The sequence below is a fragment of the Malus sylvestris genome, chromosome 14, assembly GCF_916048215.2.
Source record: "Malus sylvestris chromosome 14, drMalSylv7.2, whole genome shotgun sequence".
Classification (NCBI taxonomy): Eukaryota; Viridiplantae; Streptophyta; class Magnoliopsida; order Rosales; family Rosaceae; genus Malus; species Malus sylvestris.
Genome location: NC_062273.1, coordinates 29,800,760 through 29,819,492, shown reverse-complemented (window position 1 = coordinate 29,819,492; position 18,733 = coordinate 29,800,760). Strand labels below are relative to the sequence as shown.

The 18,733-nt window shown below is 36.3% G+C and overlaps 1 protein-coding gene and 1 long non-coding RNA gene across 12 annotated transcripts; one reads left to right on the top strand and one right to left on the bottom strand.

The window, feature by feature from the left end:
• The first annotated feature begins 7,724 nt into the window (after positions 1–7,724).
• Positions 7,725–11,236, top strand: LOC126600768 (protein indeterminate-domain 14-like). Its single transcript, XM_050267414.1, has 3 exons — positions 7,725–8,311; positions 8,548–8,947; positions 9,994–11,236. The coding sequence occupies exons 1-3, from the start codon at positions 8,206–8,208 to the stop codon at positions 10,997–10,999; spliced, it is 1,512 nt and encodes a 503-aa protein (XP_050123371.1). The 5' UTR covers positions 7,725–8,205; the 3' UTR covers positions 11,000–11,236.
• Positions 11,237–15,374: 4,138 nt separating this feature from the next.
• On the bottom strand, positions 15,375–18,283 carry LOC126598477 (uncharacterized). Of its 11 annotated transcripts, none has more exons than XR_007614845.1 (3): positions 17,198–18,246; positions 15,893–17,109; positions 15,375–15,581 (listed from the first exon to the last, which is right to left on the bottom strand). It is a non-coding gene; the product is annotated as an uncharacterized LOC126598477 (long non-coding RNA). The 11 variants fall into 11 exon arrangements; XR_007614851.1 differs by lacking the exon at positions 15,375–15,581 and having other exon boundaries at positions 15,727–16,949; positions 17,027–17,109; positions 17,198–18,250; XR_007614850.1 differs by lacking the exon at positions 15,375–15,581 and having other exon boundaries at positions 15,727–16,940; positions 17,027–17,109; positions 17,198–18,250.
• Positions 18,284–18,733: the final 450 nt, after the last annotated feature.

The following is an 18,733-nucleotide window of genomic DNA, read 5'->3' as shown; positions in this document are numbered from 1 at the left end:
ATAAACAAATCAACCTAACCATATATAAATTTAGCTTATCAAACAAAACTCTCATCTCTCTCAACTCTTGCCGTTTTCACTTTTATCAGACAAACAGACATAAATATATTAAATTAATATGGCTAATTAGCAGTCATTTGACGTTACAGTTTAATGATATTACTCTTTATTTGTAATAAAATATCTTATATTTTACTCTAATTAATGATGAGTTCAATATAAAATTATTACAATTGACCGATTACATTTTTTAACCCAAGTTCCATATCTCTTAATGTAACTCAAAAGAACTAGCTAGCTGCATGCTCATGTGTATGATTAATTATTCACTAAATTATTATTATGACTCGTTGCTTTCACTATAATTAATCCATAAATAGAAGATAAGGGAGGTGAGGTTGAGAGCTAGGGGTGGTGAAAATTATGGTTGAGTACTTGAGATGGGTCCCATTATTTTTCGGGGCCCGGCAGGCAACCACCAAACAAGAGGCCATATTTCTGGTGTAGTCCTAAGAGGTTTCAATTTCTTAGATTCCATTACCAGTAAATTAAGATATATATATGCTGCCATGATATAAATATGTGTGTGTATATATATGTATGTATGTATGTATGTATGTATGTATATGTACCTATGCATCATATAACAATTAGGCCCCCGCCCTCTAGCCATACAAGTTTATCAATATTCCATAATCCGTGTACTTTGTATCTAACGTCCATAATACTAATAGCCTGCTTTCGGAATATATTACATTACATGAGTCACTGACGGGTGATTCCTATACTCTCACAACACACACACACACACACACACACACACATATATGCATATGTGACATATATGTATTATGTTGCATTTTATTTATCTATCTATTTATTTATTTTTTAATTTTGTTCATGTTTTTGCACCACGTCAAGCATAATCTAAGATGAGGAACACAATTTCCATTAGTAATTTGGATTGTATAAGCGGACAAGAAAAAGTTATTTGAATTTTCTTTCTTCTTTTCAAAATTTTCTTCTATTTATCATCTTATATATCTATTTTAACCACTTCATGGTGGCGTCGTCAAGTTGTACTCTTTCGGACTATTGAAGGCCGTAAATCATTGTGTGTGTTTTTTTTGCTTACATCAATCATTTTTCTTAATTAATTCTATGAATATATGATCTCAAATTAATGAAACTACTCTTAACCATAATTACAGCTTTTGGGAATCATATGATCAAAAACCAGTCAAATCATTTTGTTTTTATCAGTTACTATTTTTCAACCCTTTTAACCTTTCACTAACTAATCATAGATATCAACGTGAAGAGGTGCCGAAGAAAAGATGGTAGAGTAGATCAAAGAGCAATTAGACAAGCGTAACAAAAAAAACCTAAAATTTGAAGGTATATATAGGCCTCAAGCCCTTATCTGAGTTTATAATACGTTGTGATATTTGAGTTTTATGGTTGGATTCTATCATTTAATAGCTCACAAATTCGCTTTAAGGTTGAGGGTATTTTTAAATTTTGCTTTAAATTAGAATTCCTAGAAGTATAGGTGTTTGTAAGAGTAGTGAAGTGAAGAATAACATCCAAGTGACAGATAGATCTATGGCAGAAATGAATGACACTTGTCAAGAGATTACATAGTCTGTTATAAGGTAGTTGGGCAGTTAGGATTTAGCTTAGTGAGAAAGATTTGTAACAAGATATAACAACTTTTGTAAAACGATCATGCACTTATGCAGCTTCTCATAGCTACATTGTCATCTACTGCGATTTCTTGTGTTCTTGGCAGTACTAGTTCTCATGCAATGTGGACAAATCTCAAAGAACGGTTCTCTTTAGTTACAAAGTCTACAATCTTTCAGATGAAAATAGAGCTTCAAAACATACAAAAAGGGTCTGATTCAATATCTGTCTATCTGCAAAAAATCAAAGATGCCAGAGACCATCTTGCTACAGCAGGTGTTCTATTTGATAACGATGATATAATCATCCTTGCTCTAAAAGGGTTGTCTGCTGATTATAATACATTTCGGTGTGTGATTAGAGGAAGAGAAACTGGGATTTCCTTGAAAGAATTTCGATCACAGCTTCTTGCTGAAGAAGCTATAATTGGACAATCTTGTGAGTCCTCTGTGTCTTTTGGAACTGCAATGGTTGCAAGCACTCAGTCTGACAAAGGTAAAGCTCTTAGTCTTGATCATGGTTCATCTCAGTCTCAGGGATTTGATATAGGGTCTTCGAACGGGTACAGTCTCAATAGAGGATCTACTTCTAACGGGTACATCTCTGGACAAGGTTCATCTTCTCAATATGGCTCTGGAAATTTTAATGGCAATTCTGGAAATTTCTTTTCTTTTGGGGGATACAAAGGGCCAAACTATAGAGGGAAAGGAAGAGGCAGGTTTTAGTATAACAATGGTCCCAGATTTCACTCTCCACCATATAACTTTAGTCCTAGATTTCTTGGAGCTCCAAAGGTCTTTCAACACACATATCCTGATCATCCACATGAGATTCCTACCTGTCAAATCTGCACAAAAAGGGTCATGTGGCTGCAGATTGCTTTCAAAAACATAATATACCAACTGCTGGACATGGAGCAGCTATTTAATGTCAAATTTGTTGGAAGTTTGAGCACTCTGCTACCCAGTGCTATCACAGGAACAACTTTGCATACCAAGGAAGACCACCCTCAGTTAATCTTACTGCAATGCAAGCAAGTATACTCCTTCTGCACCACCTGAACAGTTTTGGGTTGCGGATACTGGTGCCACATCTCATATGACTTCAGAGCTTGCAAATCTTGATTTGGCTACTCAATATCAAGGCACAGATACAATAACCACTACGAGTGGTGCAGGTTTGACAATTTCTAGTATTGGCACATCTACACTGCAAGCTCCTACTCATACCTTTAAATTGCAAAATGTGTTGCATGTTCCTAAATTATCACAGCACTTATTGTCCATATATCAACTCTGCAAGGATAATCAATGTAGATTCATATGTGATGATATTTCCTTTTGGGTTTAGGACAAAATCACAGGGAAAATCCTACTCAAGGGACTGTGTAAAGCTGGCTATTACCCCATTCCATTTAAATCTCCACAGAAGACACTACCTGCATCATCCACATTACATACATGCTATCTAGCAAAACCAGTTACTACAAGCTTATGGCATCAATGATGGGCATCCCTCAAACACAGTCACTTCTGCAATGTTGCAACACACCAACGTTCCTGCACTCATAGATACATGTCCAACAATTTGTACTCCTTGTTTGCAAGGCAAATTTACAAAGTTGCCTTTTTATTTTTCTGCAAATAAGTCTGTAACCCCATTATAGGTAATTCATAGTGATGTTTGGGGACCTACTTCTGTGTTGTCAATTGAAGGGTATAGGTACTATGTTAGTTTCATTGATGAATGTACTCGATACACATGGATTTTTCCACTGAGAAATAAAGTAGAAGTGTTTCAAATATTTGTTAAGTTTCATGCCTTCTTAATTACCCAATTTTCTGCCCATATTAAAACCTTTCAAAGTGATGGTGGTGGTGAATATACAAGTCATCAATTTCAAAACTTTCTAGCATCCAAAGACATTTTACATCAAAAATCTTGTCCATACACTCCAGAGCAAAATAGATTGGACAAAAGGAAACACAGGCACATTCTAGAAACTGCAATCACATTATTGCACACAGCTACCCTTCCATCCAAGTTCTGGTTTTTTTGCTTGCTCAACAACCATCTATTTGATAAACAGAATGCCTAGTCTTTCTCTAAAAATGCAATCCCCTTACAAGTTGTTATTTGGTCACCTTCCAACCCTTACACATCTAAAAATATTTGGTTGTGCCTGTTATCCTTTGTTAAAACCTTACAATAGCTCTAAACTTCAACCAAAAACAACAACTTGTATATTTTTGGGATATGCAGACAACTACAAAGGGTTTATCTGTTTAGATGGGATCACAAACAAGGTTTATATCTCTAGGCATGTTCTTTTTTATGAAACACAATTTCCATATTCCACTACATCAGTTGCTATACCTCAGTTGATCCAACCAACATCTAAGTCATCATTTCCTTTATCTGTATCATCTATACCATCAGTATCATTGCATAATCAGGTTACATTACAATCATCTCATCTGCACTCATCTTCATCTCGAGCTTTAGAGTCATTGAATCCAATATCATATAGTGCCACCGATTTCTTGACTACATTTACAGCCTCAGAGTCCTTGGAAACACAATCATGTGGTGCTTCAGCATCTATTTCATCACCCTTCCTACATCATTCAGCTACATAGTTACCTTCCTCACCTACAGAATCTAGCCACCATGACTTTACACAGGTCTCGATGATCCCTGATGATCCTGATTTCCAACAAGACCAACTTATTGTTGATCTTCCTATACATATGAATCTGCATCTAATGCAGACCAGGTCCAAAAGTGGCATTGTCAAACGAAAGGTTTATTCTGCATCAGTGGCTATCAACTCACCACAACTTGAACAAAAAACATTCAAAGCAGCTGCAAAAATACCAGAGTGGCAGTCTGCAATGCAAGAGGAACTTACTGCTCTCTATTCTCAACAAACATGGTCTCTTGTTCCTCTCCCACCACATAAAAATCTTGTTTGCTGTAAGTGGGTGTATAGAATCAAACGGAATGCAGATGGTTCGATATCTCGATATAAAGCACAGCTTGTTGCAAAGGGTTACAATCAAGAGGAGGGCATTGATTATGGTGAAACATTCAGTCCGGTGGTCAAACCAACAACCATTAGATTGATTCTAGCATTGGCAGCTCAGTTTAAATGGACTCTTCGACAACTGGATGTTAAAAATGCATTCTTGCATGGTTTACTCCACGAAGAGGTGTATATGGAACAACCTCCAGGCTTTCAAAGTCCTAATCATCCATCCAATTATGTATGCAAGCTTCAAAAATCACTATATGGTCCGAAACAAGCTCCTCAAGCTTGGAATGAGAGATTCACAAGTTTTCTGCCAGGATTGGGATTTCAACAGTCTCTCGCCGATCCTTCTTTATTTGTTAAACACACATCACAGGACACGATTGTTCTATTGCTCTATGTTGATGATGTGATCCTAACAGGCAGTGATCCTCAGTTGGTTTCTGATGTTATTGTTGATCTCACAAAGGAATTTGACATGAAGGATTTGGGTATTTTACACTACTTCTTAGGCCTCCAGATTCAATACACTTCTGATGGCTTATTTGTCTCTCTATCGAAATATACAAAGGAGTTAATTAATAAAGTTGATCTTCAAGATTGCAAACCGTGTGCTACTCATTGTCTTCCCTATCACAGATTGCTCAAAGATGATTGGAGACCTTATCACAGTCCTGACCAATATCGAAGTATTGTTGGAGCATTGCAATATCTCACGTTTACTCGACCTGATATTGCTTTTTCAGTTAACCAAGCTTGTCAATTTATGCACAATCCTATGGAATCACATGTTATTGCAGTAAAACGAATCATCAGGTATCTCCAAGGCATTTCAGAGTATGGTATTCGATTTCAATCATGACCAATCTATCTACAATCATATAGTGATGCTGATTGGGCTGGAGATCCAAATAACAGAAGATCTACATCTGGTTTCATTGTATTTCTTGGTTCCAATCCAATTTCATGGACTTCGAAGAAGCAACATACTGTTTCTAGGTCATCCACAGAAGCTGAATATAGAGCTCTTGCTATCACTGCAACTGAACTTGCCTGGATCAGACAATTATTTTGTGATCTTCACATTCCATTACAATTGCCTCCCATGATTCATTGTGACAATGTTTCTGCTATTGCTCTATCTACAAATCCAGTGTTTCATGCTAAGTCTAAACATATTGAAATTGATTACCATTTTGTGAGAGAACGGGTAACATGAGGAGATCTTCAGATTCAACATGTTTCCTCATCTGATCAATCTGCTGACATATTGACTAAAGGGTTGTCTGCACCATTGTTTCGGTTGCATTGTGGCAATCGCATGCTCAGTTCCTACAAGCATGAGCTTGAGGGGGGATGTAAGAGTAGTGAAGTGAAGAATAACATCCAAGTGACAGATAGATCTATGGCAGAAATGAATGACACTTGTCAAGAGATTACATAGTCTGTTATAAGGTAGTTGGGCAGTTAGGATTTAGCTTAGTGAGAAAGATTTGTACAAGATATAACAGCTTTTGTAAAACGATGAAAAACAACAGAAAATACACGATCAATTCTCTTTCTCTCTCTTTTTCAGCTTAATTCTTTCTCTAATTCTTTCTTCGTTCTTTTGCTTTCTTCTACTTTCTGTATCCTTTCTTCAAGGTTTCTGCAGTTCTAATAGTGTTGAGGTACATAGATATAAAAACAAATTTATCATCAATTAGGTATGTTATGTTCGTACTAATTTTTCAATGAACTTTGTGGTTCACACATGTTTCAAGAGACAACTTAATTTTTGTTTGATCTCTAATATAAGGATTTTTGTGTGTATATATGAAAATGTGCAAAATCTTCACAATAGACATGGGTGTATTATCTACATTGCAAAAGATTGAAAAATATGAACAAAAGTAGATGATTGAGAGAGAAAATGAATACTAAAGTTCTTTGTATTCCGATGATGATTAATTGGTACAACAATGCTTCTTTCAGCTACTTATATCAACATAACAAACTACTACTAATGGTTAACAAAACTAAAAGCTCATCACACCAGATCATGTCTTATATCAATCTTTGCTATATAAAATCACTAAATAGTGACACATCATAGTGTAGTATGCCTTTAATTATGAGTACGATTTTTAACAATTACATGTATATGACTCATCTTAATTAACAAATTTCTTGCACCGATAATGGAAATGGATTTTGGGGATCTTATTTTGTTAACAAAAAGAAAATATAATTAAATTGGTACATGAAAGTTGTACGTATTTCATCCAAAGCTATACGTATGTGGCAAGGATAAAACCCAGGGAAAATGCCAAATTGATCAAAAAAGGCCAATGCTGCCAATTTCCAACTCACTATTTTGCTGATGCACTCAGTTTACCAAAAAGTAAGCATCTTGCACAGAATTATGATTTCATTGACTAGTATGCCCTTGAGGGTGACATCACATCCTCAGCAATACCTTTATAAAAGCTGCTTCAAAATTAATAAATTGAGTGTGTGTACAGCAAGAAGAAAGGGGTACTTCGGTCAATGAAATCTCCCAAGGATTTTTACCCATGCCTCTGTACCGACGGTATATATAGAAGTTATGATGCAAACTTAATCCGGATATAAGTTTAATCAATTTGATTAGAGTAATGTACTCTCTCAACACTCAAGTTAAAATACATGTTCCCTAATTTAAATGAGTTTAACATAAATTATCAATCGTTAGGTTATAAAAACAAAATACAAACTTAATTATATAGAAAGCACTTACCTAGAGGTAATAGGAAATTAAAGAAAAAAAAAGGTTGGACAGGGAAGCTTACGTGTATATTTGGGGCTTTGGGATGTATTAAAGCATGCAAATCGGTTTGGAAATATTTACTGTGTGCTGTGAAAGAATTATATGAGTGTTTTTTGTTCTTTATGGGGATGTTTTATTTTTCCTGTGGAGCCCCTTGCTGCTTGTGGGATCGAGTTTCGAGCTTTGTGATAGGCTCTGTAATCTCTCTCTCTCTCTCTCTCTCTCTCTCTCTCTCTCTCTCTCTCTCTCTCTCTCCTTATGAAGGAGTTTATTAAGGAGGACACTCCACACAAGGAAGCTGAGGGTTGGAAGAAAGAAAGAAAGAGGGAGAGGAGAGAAAGCTGATTGTTTCAAAAAGCTGATGAGAGTTGAAAAGATAAAATAAAATAAAGAAGGAAAGCTGATAGATAGCATGAGGTAACCGAAAGAAAAGAAAAGAAAGAAAGAGCTTTTTTTTTTTTTTTCTTTTTTTTTTCTTCTTCCTCCTCCTCATGTCCCTTGTAGCCTTTGTAGCTTCATCTCTCTCTCTCCCTCCCCACCTCTTCCCCAATACATCACCACCCTCTTATTACTATTACTTTTAATCATATATATTAAACTTCAATTAGAGAGAGAGAGAGAGAGAGAGATCACTTTGCATCTTAGTTAGCTTATATTACAGAAGATTTTCACGCAGGAGAGATCAGAGCTTCTAATTCCCATGTTACCCAATAACTCTTCTTCCTTGGTCCCTTCTTCTGATCCTTTTTCTTGCTTAGAAAATGGCAACACCAATAAAAGAAAGAGAAGACCTGCAGGCACTCCAGGTACATACATACATCTATTATTTATATAATTAATTGATATTAATGTTAGAGTTCTCTCCTTGGTGTAATCTTTTACTTAATTTGGCTATGCGATCGATATATTTTTTTTCGTTCAAGTACAATAAAGGATTAGGCTGTATTAGCTGGACAATGTAAAATGATGTGTGATCAACATATATGTATATATATGTGGTATTTTTATGTGCTATATTAATTTGTGTGTATGTGTGATATAGATCCAGATGCGGAGGTGGTGTCACTTTCGCCGAAAACCTTACTGGAATCGGATCGTTACATTTGCGAGATCTGCAACCAAGGGTTTCAGAGAGACCAGAACCTACAGATGCACCGGCGGCGGCACAAGGTGCCATGGAAGCTGCTGAAGCGAGAGACTCCGGTCGTGAAGAAGCGGGTGTTCGTGTGCCCGGAACCAAGCTGCCTGCACCATGATCCCTGCCACGCCCTCGGCGATCTCGTCGGCATCAAAAAGCATTTCAGGAGAAAGCACAGCAACCACAAACAGTGGGTTTGTGATAAGTGCTCAAAAGGGTATGCAGTTCAATCAGATTACAAGGCACATCTCAAAACCTGCGGCACCAGAGGACATTCTTGCGACTGCGGCCGTGTTTTCTCTAGGTAAGGAAAAAGTGGTTGTCTTTTTTTTCAACGATAACCCCCTCAATTCCTCCAAACACCAACGGCAGTCAAAATTTCTTATTATATCTTTAAACACGCATAATTACATGATTGAACCCAAACAATTAGATAGTGCATATCCCAATTTCTATATCACGTTTTTTCTTTTGAATTGTGAAAATGATAAATGTTGTACATATGTAAGATCATGATTTCAGATGGCAAAAGGCTTCCAAATGCATCATGATAAATATCGAACCTTTCAAGCTCTCTTTTTGTTAATTGGTTTTGACTTTGATAAAGTAAAGAAAACAGCGAAAAGGTTTTGGTCCCTGATGAGTGGTCTTGACTGACGGAAACTCAATTTGGAAAATCAAGTATATCTTAACTGTTTTTCTCGAAACCTATTTAGGACATATATGTACAGACTAGAGAGGAGATGTTTTGCTCCCATAGTTTAATCTTTCAACTTGGTTAATTTTTATGGTATCCTAAGACGTACAATGGCTATATATTGACTAAGGACGATATGGAATATATCATAAAGATTAGCTTTTCAGTAGTAATTAACATGTTTTTATTCCTATCTAATTAATATATAACTATCCTCGATCCTCTAGCTACCATTTCAATCCTTGTTCCTCCTTTGTCATTGTTTATTCTTGGTAATGCTCCTTTATCATGTTCAAAGGCAAGGCTAGAGACCAACTATTTAGACTAAATTTTGTAACTATATGATGTGATTGTTTACAATTAGAGATTACTAAGTATTAATTAACATGATTATTTCATATTTGTAAATTTGGATGCCTTGTTTTAAACATCCATATTCAATCAATATTATGCAAATCGAGATGTTATATATCTATATACGCAAAACTAATACGCTTATTAACATATTAACATACGTGGGACTCAAATAGAATAGTAAGATTCACTTGTATTAAAGAGCGTGTCAGTGTTAATATTATTATACGCATACTTGATAAATGCATAGTTTTCCTTCTAAGTTTATTTGATATATTTACATTTATTTTGGTAAATAGGGTTGAGAGTTTCATAGAGCACCAAGACGCTTGTAACATGGATCGTGTGCGGCCGGAATCACAAACGCTGCAACCGGCAGCATGCCTGTCACGAACGGCTTCAAGTCCTAGTCCATCCTGCAGTGACAACAATTTCAGCAGGGCTCCATCCACTTGGCCTCCATCTAATAATTTGGTACTACCACATCCAAGTCCAACTGAGTACACCAAATTAATCTTAATAAACCCTCCTGATCACGCTGATCATCATCAAGCTACATTGTCCAAGAAGAATAGTAGTAATGCACATTACAATTTGGATCTTCAGCTCGCAACCACGTCGAATATTAATATTCCTATCAATGAAGTATCTGTTTCGTCTAAGAGAGAAGAAAACCATTCCACTCAGCTGCAGCTCTCAATTGGTTCATGTGAATTTGGCGGGGGTGATCGAAGTCATCAGAACAAAACTATTGAACAACATTCGAACATTATGATCGCGAATCGAAATTACTCCCCGAGGAGGAACGAGGTGAAGGAAAGGGAAAGGGAAAGCAGCAGTACTACTACTAATCATCACGAGCATGATGACGATGGTCAGAAACCTAAACCTGCCACCGTGGCTGCTGGGATATTGAGGCTGAAAGAAGAAGCGCGAGAGCAGTTAAGGCTTGCGATGGCGGAAAAGGCTTACGCCGAAGAGGCGAGGCAGCAAGCGGAGAGCCACATCAAACTGGCGGAGAAGGAGTTTGCAAATGCCAAGAGAATAAGGCAACAAGCACAGGCCGAGTTAGACAAGGCTCACGCTTTGAAAGAGCAAGCGGTCAAGAAAGTGAACTCTACCATTCTCCAAATCACTTGCCATGCCTGCAAGAAACAGTTTATGCAAGGTGCGCATGAAGCAACAACCAATCAACATTCTCTGGTTTTGAGTTACATGTCATCGGCTATAACGTCAGAAGGTGATCATCGATTAGAGAAGGATATCAGTACTCGAACCCATCATGCAAAATCTGCTAGCGCCTAAGTAGTTTCCTATTTTCCATCCTCCATCTCTATGTTTAAACCTTTTTTATTTTTTGTTTTTATTTTTTATGGTTTTGTTCTCTATTTCCTTTTGAGGTCCTATCATATTACAAGCTTGTAATTAGGTAATATAATTAAGGTTTATGAGTAGACGAGTGTTGCACCGATCGTGCAATTTGTGTGGAGTTATTTGTTCATTAATTATTTGATAAATGAAGATCACTATCGATCATAAAAATATGTGATGCATGATTTTGTTGAATATATATATCCCTTTTAAATCCAAATATATCTTAATTTCTGTGACTAACCCACCGAGGTTAGCTCAGTGGTAAGCATGGGTAAGGTGGTGTGTACTAGCTCAGTTACCCTAGATAGGTTAAATTTCGTTAATTTTCTCACTGATCATGATCTGTATATGTATTCATATTCAATGACCATGTATAATCGAAGGAGAGATCCTGGCCTCTAGTTTTCTCTTGGATCCCTCAACATGACAGCATTTATATACATGTGATGTGAGTACCCTAGCGTTAGATTTTCTGTTTGGACTATGTGAAGATATCTCATAATGGAGGTGACCTCTCCAGTCTTCATCACAAGTCCATGACCACTGACCAGACTAGCATTTAAACCCTAATCCGCACTGAGCGAAATTGATATCCTAAAAGAGTTATATATATATATATATATATATATATATTATATGTATTATATGTAGATGTCAATATTATATTATAGAGAGAAAAGAGAGAAGACTAGTCCTTCTTGTGACTGCGGGGTTGTTCTGGTGTGTATATAAATGCGAATGAAAAGGGGATGAGCATTGATCATCACCATGTTTTTCAGTTCCCACACAGACTCAGTTGTAAGGACGGGTGGGTTAATGACAAATTCAGAAGTCCTTCTCAACGTCTTCAAACACACAGACACAAACAAACTCCATTCATAACTATATCACATACATATAATCTCTCTTTCTCTCTCTCTCTCTCTCTCTCTCTCTCTCTCTCTCTCGCGCGCGCGCGCGCATGCATCAGAATCAGAGCCACATAGCAGTGCCTGCAAAGAAATAAAAAGAACAGCATCTTTCCAAATCTGCAGAGACCATTCAAAGCTTTTCAAGTTAGAAAGATTACTTTTTCTTTGGCGTCATTATTGACCTGGATCATGCGCACACACAATCGTGCGCACGGTAGAATTTGGGGTGTATGGGATATGGCCGAAACGAAAACACAAAGGCCAACTGACCACATTTATGCAATTGAAAGTCCAAAGTCGTATTTGGACCTATAACTCATTACTTTGGTCCCTAACATTTCAAATCAATAAAAGTGGTCTTTGAGATTGTCCACCATCCATCGTTTTGGTCATTCCGTTAAAAACTCCGTTAAGTGTCCCGGAGCTCTTGACCGGAAGTTTGGGCAATTTTCAAAGCTTCGTAACTCAATCGTTTCTTAACCAAATTCGACCCATAATATATCAAAATGAAGATAGGAAAGTGTAAAATAAGATTATACCTATTTGGAAGCCCAATGGCTGCCGGAGATGGCTGAAAAATAGCCTCAAAGTTGACTGGTCCGAGGAAAAATTGTAAAACTCACCGGAAACTGGATAAACTTTAAACGTTCACAACTTCTTCAATACTCAACGAAATAAAGTGATTCAAAAACAAAAATCATACTTCTTGACGAGAAAAAGAGAATGATACCTTTTTAGACGGCTAAATCGCAGTGGTTTGGCCGGAAAATGGCTTGAAAGTGGCTAACTTGAGACCAAGACAACCACTTTCGAGCCTTTTTCCTGCCAAACCACTGCGATTTAGACATCGAAAAAGGATTAGGGTTGCATTGAAAAATCCCGAGAAAATGAAAGTCTTCCACTTTTCATGGTATCATTCTCTTCGTCTCATCGAGAAGTATGATTTTAGTTTTTGAATCACTTGATTTCGTTGAGTATTGAAGAAGTTATGAACGTTTAAAGTTTACCTAGTTTCCGTTGAGTTTTCCAGTTTTGTTTCGGAACAGTCAAGTTTGAGGCTATTTTCTGACCATCTCTGGCAGCCATTGGGCTTCCAATTTGGTATAATCTGATTCTAAACTTTCCTATCTTCATTTTTGATATATTATAGGTCAAATTTTGTTAAGAAACAATTGAGTTACAAAGCTTTGAAAATTGCCCAAACTTCCGGCCAAGAGCTCCGGGACACTTAATGGAGTTTTTAACGAAATGACCAAAATGATGGATGGTGGACAATCTCAGGGACCACTTTTATTGATTTGAAATGTTAGGGACAAAAGTGATGAGTTATGCAAATCTCAAGGATCATTTTGGCTATTTAGCCGATATTAAATTAATTTATTATCTAGTGCTATTTAGAAACCCAAAATATCAACAACATTGCTCTATCATTGTATGTAAAACTCACTTGTTTAACAAAATAACCAACAATGTACTCAGTTTTTTGCTTCTGAATATATCACTATAAGTTTAACAGCTAAAAACTGAAACGCAAAATTCCTTTTCTTGGCCTTGTATTGCCAGTCTTCACCCTTCAACCTTCAACCCTAATGCTGACCACAATCCTTCACTTAACATTTTTCTGGTTCACATCTTTAATGCTCATGATTTTCTATTATTATTTATTTTTCTTCTTTAACATACGTAGGTTGCTGACTTCACTTAATGGTAACAAAAATGTTCACAAATTGTGTTTTCTGATAGCCTGATACTTATTTCTCTCATCGCCACAGCTTCTGACGAAGAAAAGGTTCTACCAAAGAACCAGTTCACCACAAAAGCTACAGATCAGTGTGTGACTTCTCCTTCAACTTTATGGACCTCACATTTCGTTGACTAGTGCAAGGCCTCTGCAGTAGAAGCCTTGAAAAGTCATAAGGCGTTACTAATCTATGAAAGTCCATTTTCAAAGCAATCCAATCCCACAAATGCCTGTCATGATTAACAACAAAAGGCCCATCGTTCACCTTAAGTACCATTGAACCCAAATCAAAGCTCGAAGTGTGATGATATGAAAAGTTACGCCACGTTGGAAAGGTAAAAAAATATTGTAAGAGCTTATAAGAGTTGAGCTACTTCTCTATGATCTGGTGGTTTATTCGCGTCAACTTTCTTCATAGTATTAGGAATTTACGACGTATTAGAATTGTGTAACGGTATTGATATCACAAAGTACACAATACTGACGACCTAACGTAAAAGTAGTCTAAGCCCCACAGGGAATATAAAAAATCTAACCCAATATGACTTAGAATCCTAACTAGTCCTCCTACACTAACACAGATATTCGCGTCACCTAGTTAAACTGTCCACATCTGATTAATCTCGAATTTTCGGCACAAATGAAAGAGTGATGATCCGAAATTGTCCCTAGAACTAGAAAGTTGAAAAACCTTGCAAAAACATATAAGAAATTGATCAGTCACAACCCTCTGTCAATTGGTTTTGGAGTTGAAACCACAACTTCCCTAATAAACTGAAAACCAGTGAAGAAATGATCTTGCAAAACAAGGAAGAACCACAGTAAGCAATGAAGGAGAGAAAGAGAGTTGAAAAAGCTTAGAGAGGTAGAAATCTTCTGTATTGTATTGATATTCTCTTAACTCATACAACAACTTCATTACAAGCTTATATATGACAGCTATAGTAGCTTACAAGCTAAGCTACTCTTATAATAAACATAACTACCTTCTTAGGACTGGTTTGGTATTGCTGTGTTTTGAAAAAATACTGTTTCTGCTGTGATGTGAGAATAAGCAGTTGTGCAATAAAACAGCAAAGTGTTTTGTAAACTTTTTTGTAAAAGTGCTTTTGAAAAAAAAAGCAGTATTATAGTGTTTGATAAACTTTTATGTAAAACAGATGTGAAAAAAGCTGGTTTTTCAAAGCTGGGTTTTGCAGCTTTGTGTTTTTGGTTTTTTTTTCATCCAAAACTGTGAAAAAAAACTAAAGTTGAATGTTTACCAAACATAAAAAAACTCACAATTTTTTTGATAGCCACTTTTTTCAAAATCATCTCAACACCAAACCAGGTCTTAATCTCATGACACTTGTCTAATCTACAATCATTGGATCTTAATACTCCTAACATAAACATCGTACTTAAAATTAGGATTACCATTGTAACATAGTTGATAATTAGTAATATACTAGCTAGTAATGCCCGCGCATTGCTACGGTGTTACAAATTGCATAAATAATTATGTATAATTTTCTTCAAACAGTTTCTCTAATTATGAGTTTTATTAAACATGAAATGAGAGATTATTTTCTTGTCACAGAATTAACATTTTCAATGCATCAAAGCAAGTGGTGATTATTAAAATGAATATGTTAACCTATAGCATAAAATCTAATAACCTGAATAATAGTGTTTGAATTGATATCAACAATGAGAAACACAATTGTAATTATAAAGTTGGGTGATTTAATGGTTACAAACCAGTTAAATCACCTAGGCATAAAGAAATAAAAAGTAGATGAAATTTAAGGATTGACTTGAGCTTGGAGTTCACAGAATGCTTTTAAGAGTAGTAAATGTTTTGTTGGATTGAGTTCCTTCTCTGCACAAAATGCATGAATAAAATTCTAATTTTCAACCACCTGTAGTTTATTATTAAGCTAAAGAAATACACAGTAAGCACATCACAATCACGGTAATAACAACTTTCAAATAGCATTACATTTATCAATTACTCTGCACGGAAATTTCAAAAATGGATAATTAAGTAGTAATTTAAGATCTTTGAAACTGCAATTTTATAAGTCACTATACCCAAATTACAAATTATGCAGTCAGTCTCACTACCCTCCTTATTACACATCGAAAGTTAAAAAACAATATAGTTTCTTTGAGATTTGTAAGTGGAACTACCTCATTGAAAGCCTTTTGGAAGCAATGCAACACCTTTTGGAACCTTTGCCTCATTCTGGTCTGGAGTACATAATGCACAAGCAGTTTAAGCATTTCCCAGCCCCACAGAGCATCATATTTCCTATGACTAATCCACAATGCCTCCTCCAGCTTTGAAATAGTAGCTGGGCAAACAAACACAAATCCACATTTATAAATTCAAACTCCCAACTAATTAAATGAAAGAAGTCCCAAATTTAAATGTTCAACTACCAGATAAAACATGGAGAATTCCTACGTCTAAAATAATTAATCTAGAAAAAGAAGATATTTCAGGAAAATTCAAAGTTAGCAGTTAGCTTCTTTGATTCCTGAAAGATCTCTCCTGCATTTCCAAATGGTTAAAAAATGTATAATTTTACTCATCATGAAAGGCCAAGGAGATTACAATGATTATAGTTTAGTGTAAGCAAACTCAATATACTACAACTGATGCACAATCCAATTAAAATGTCCATGAAAACTGCCAATACGATACTTAAAACAACCATAATTCGCCACAGAAGGATTGTCAAACCAACAATAGGGATGCAAGCTATTTCAAGAAATGGACCTTCTCGAGTAATCAAATCTTGAATCAGTCGATACCAGCCTTTAAGTAGCATATAAATGGACTCTTTACAACAACAATTATAGTGTAAACAGAATCTCCACGATTAGCCCCAACACGCCAACTATATCAAATCCCAGAATGCGAATCGACATACAATATGTCCCCGAAAAAGAATTGAGTTAGGATTAAAACCGCTCTTTTAGGCAATGTTATTTCAAATGTTTATATATGGCTACTAATACATAATTTGATGACAGAAGCAAAACAATTCGAGTCACTAATTGCAATACATTTACCTTATGGCTCGATTCAAATGTTTATACTTGGCAAAATCACTCACGAATGACTGTCCGTATGTATCTAAGATCACCAATTAGGCAGAATTACTCAGGACTAACAATATAGGCACCCAAGCGTCCCATGACACACCATGACTGAATAACCAGCACAAATATCCTAATAAACCTGCAGATTAGTAGAAATAATAGAAGAGCGTTTGATGTTGAATATAAAAAATACATAAAGAAAGCAGGTGCACGTACATACATTTCCGAAGAGATCAGCATTGTGATCAGATGGGGATCCATAGAATTCAAGCCATACGTGGGAATTAAGAGGATTGAAGCTATCATGCATAAAACATAGTTACCGATTAATAGAAATGGAATTGTATACAAAATATAAGATATAAAATAAGAAGAAAGCATACTCACTTTCTGAAAGTGACTTGGAAGGGAAGGACACGACTGGTACATACTTCTTTATTGAACTCAACCTTTCAACAGCAAGCTAATAAAGGAAAACTGCAGTCTTGTTCATTTCCTCATCGCTAGGACCAAGTGTAATATTCTTTTCATTAAATTTAAATAGCAATATGTCAAATTCATAGATTTCACCTCGAGGCCAATGTTATCTTGAGTACAAAGAAAAACCGTTAGCGTTCGTTACAATCTATAAAAACTAACATAAAACTTAGCCAAAACATACCCAAACTGAATACGATTTGTTTCACATTCACTTGAATACACAGATCAACCAAAATTGAGTGAAAATATGGCAAGAAAATCGATCTCAATTATAATAATAGTCAGAAACCAGAAAACAAATCGAAGAGCAAGACAACCAAAAATGACATCAAACTGCGAAGGAAAGCTCAAAAATTTAGAAATCACTCACCTTAATACGTACCAGTAGAGAGGCTTGAAACAAAACCGATGCAACGAACGATTGCAAAATTCAAAGATCGTGTCTCGCCGGAGATAATTTCGCGAAACAAAAAGGAAGAAACTGAGAGACAACAGGGCGCACAATGACGGAAGACAGAGGAAAACCCAGATGAGGAAAGCAGAAAACGGAGAGCCGAAAGGTGAAGTGAAACAGATGAGTCGAAGGAGAGAAAGAAAGGATGCTGGACGCGTGGACTGGATGGGTAGAACCGGGAATTCACTGCACTCATAAGGAAAAAGCCCGGCAAAAGCTAAGAAAGTCCGAGGACATTATCGCCCTCGTACACAAACAGTGAAAAACAGTGCCGGAGGAACCGAGTTTTAGTATATAGATAATATGGTGGTTGTTGAAGCCTTGATCGAAGGCTGCAAGGCAGCACATGCAATGAGTAAATGTACTTGATCATGACTAATTAAAGAGAGCAAATGAGATATACTAGGAATGGGTGATGGAACATTATAAAACCAGTTTATCAGCTTAAAGATTGTGTCTGTTTATCAGCTAAATGGTTGTTAGGGTAAATATTGAGTTAAAGAATGGTCATTAAGCAGCCATGCATGGCAGGAGTTGCAGACTTTAAGCCAGCTCCAGGCGTTGGTCTTGCATGTCATATGTATGTGGCCATATGTATATGCCAGCTTGTACAGTCAGGACTCAGCAGTACTCATGCATCTATATACTACAGTGACTTCACAATGAAAGCAGGTAAAAGGAAACAAGGGAAATGCTTCCAGCAAAAGCCAAAAGCCAAGAACATAATTCCCCACACGCGCGGGCCATACCGCACGATACACATCAAGACTCAACAGGACTTGGGAGTGAACCGTGAACAGGAAACCCCTGCCATCCATTTCCCCACCTAACTTCACATCATGATATATATTATTATAACTTAAACCCTTTATGCAAAGGGATCTTCATTTTTTTTTTCAAAAAATAGAGATTAAGTGTGGGATCCATTTCACATCGAACTTCAACGATCTTAACCATTTATGAAGTGCAACTTGAAAAATGTTGACATT

Excerpts from the sequence above, each read along its gene's own strand:
- LOC126600768 (XM_050267414.1), top strand. The coding sequence starts at position 8,206 with ATGTTACCCAATAACTCTTCTTCCTTGGTCCCTTCTTCTGATCCTTTT. Across the intron at positions 8,312-8,547 it reads AAGACCTGCAGGCACTCCAG|ATCCAGATGCGGAGGTGGTG; the intron begins GTACATACATAC and ends TGTGTGATATAG. Across the intron at positions 8,948-9,993 it reads TGCGGCCGTGTTTTCTCTAG|GGTTGAGAGTTTCATAGAGC; the intron begins GTAAGGAAAAAG and ends TTTGGTAAATAG.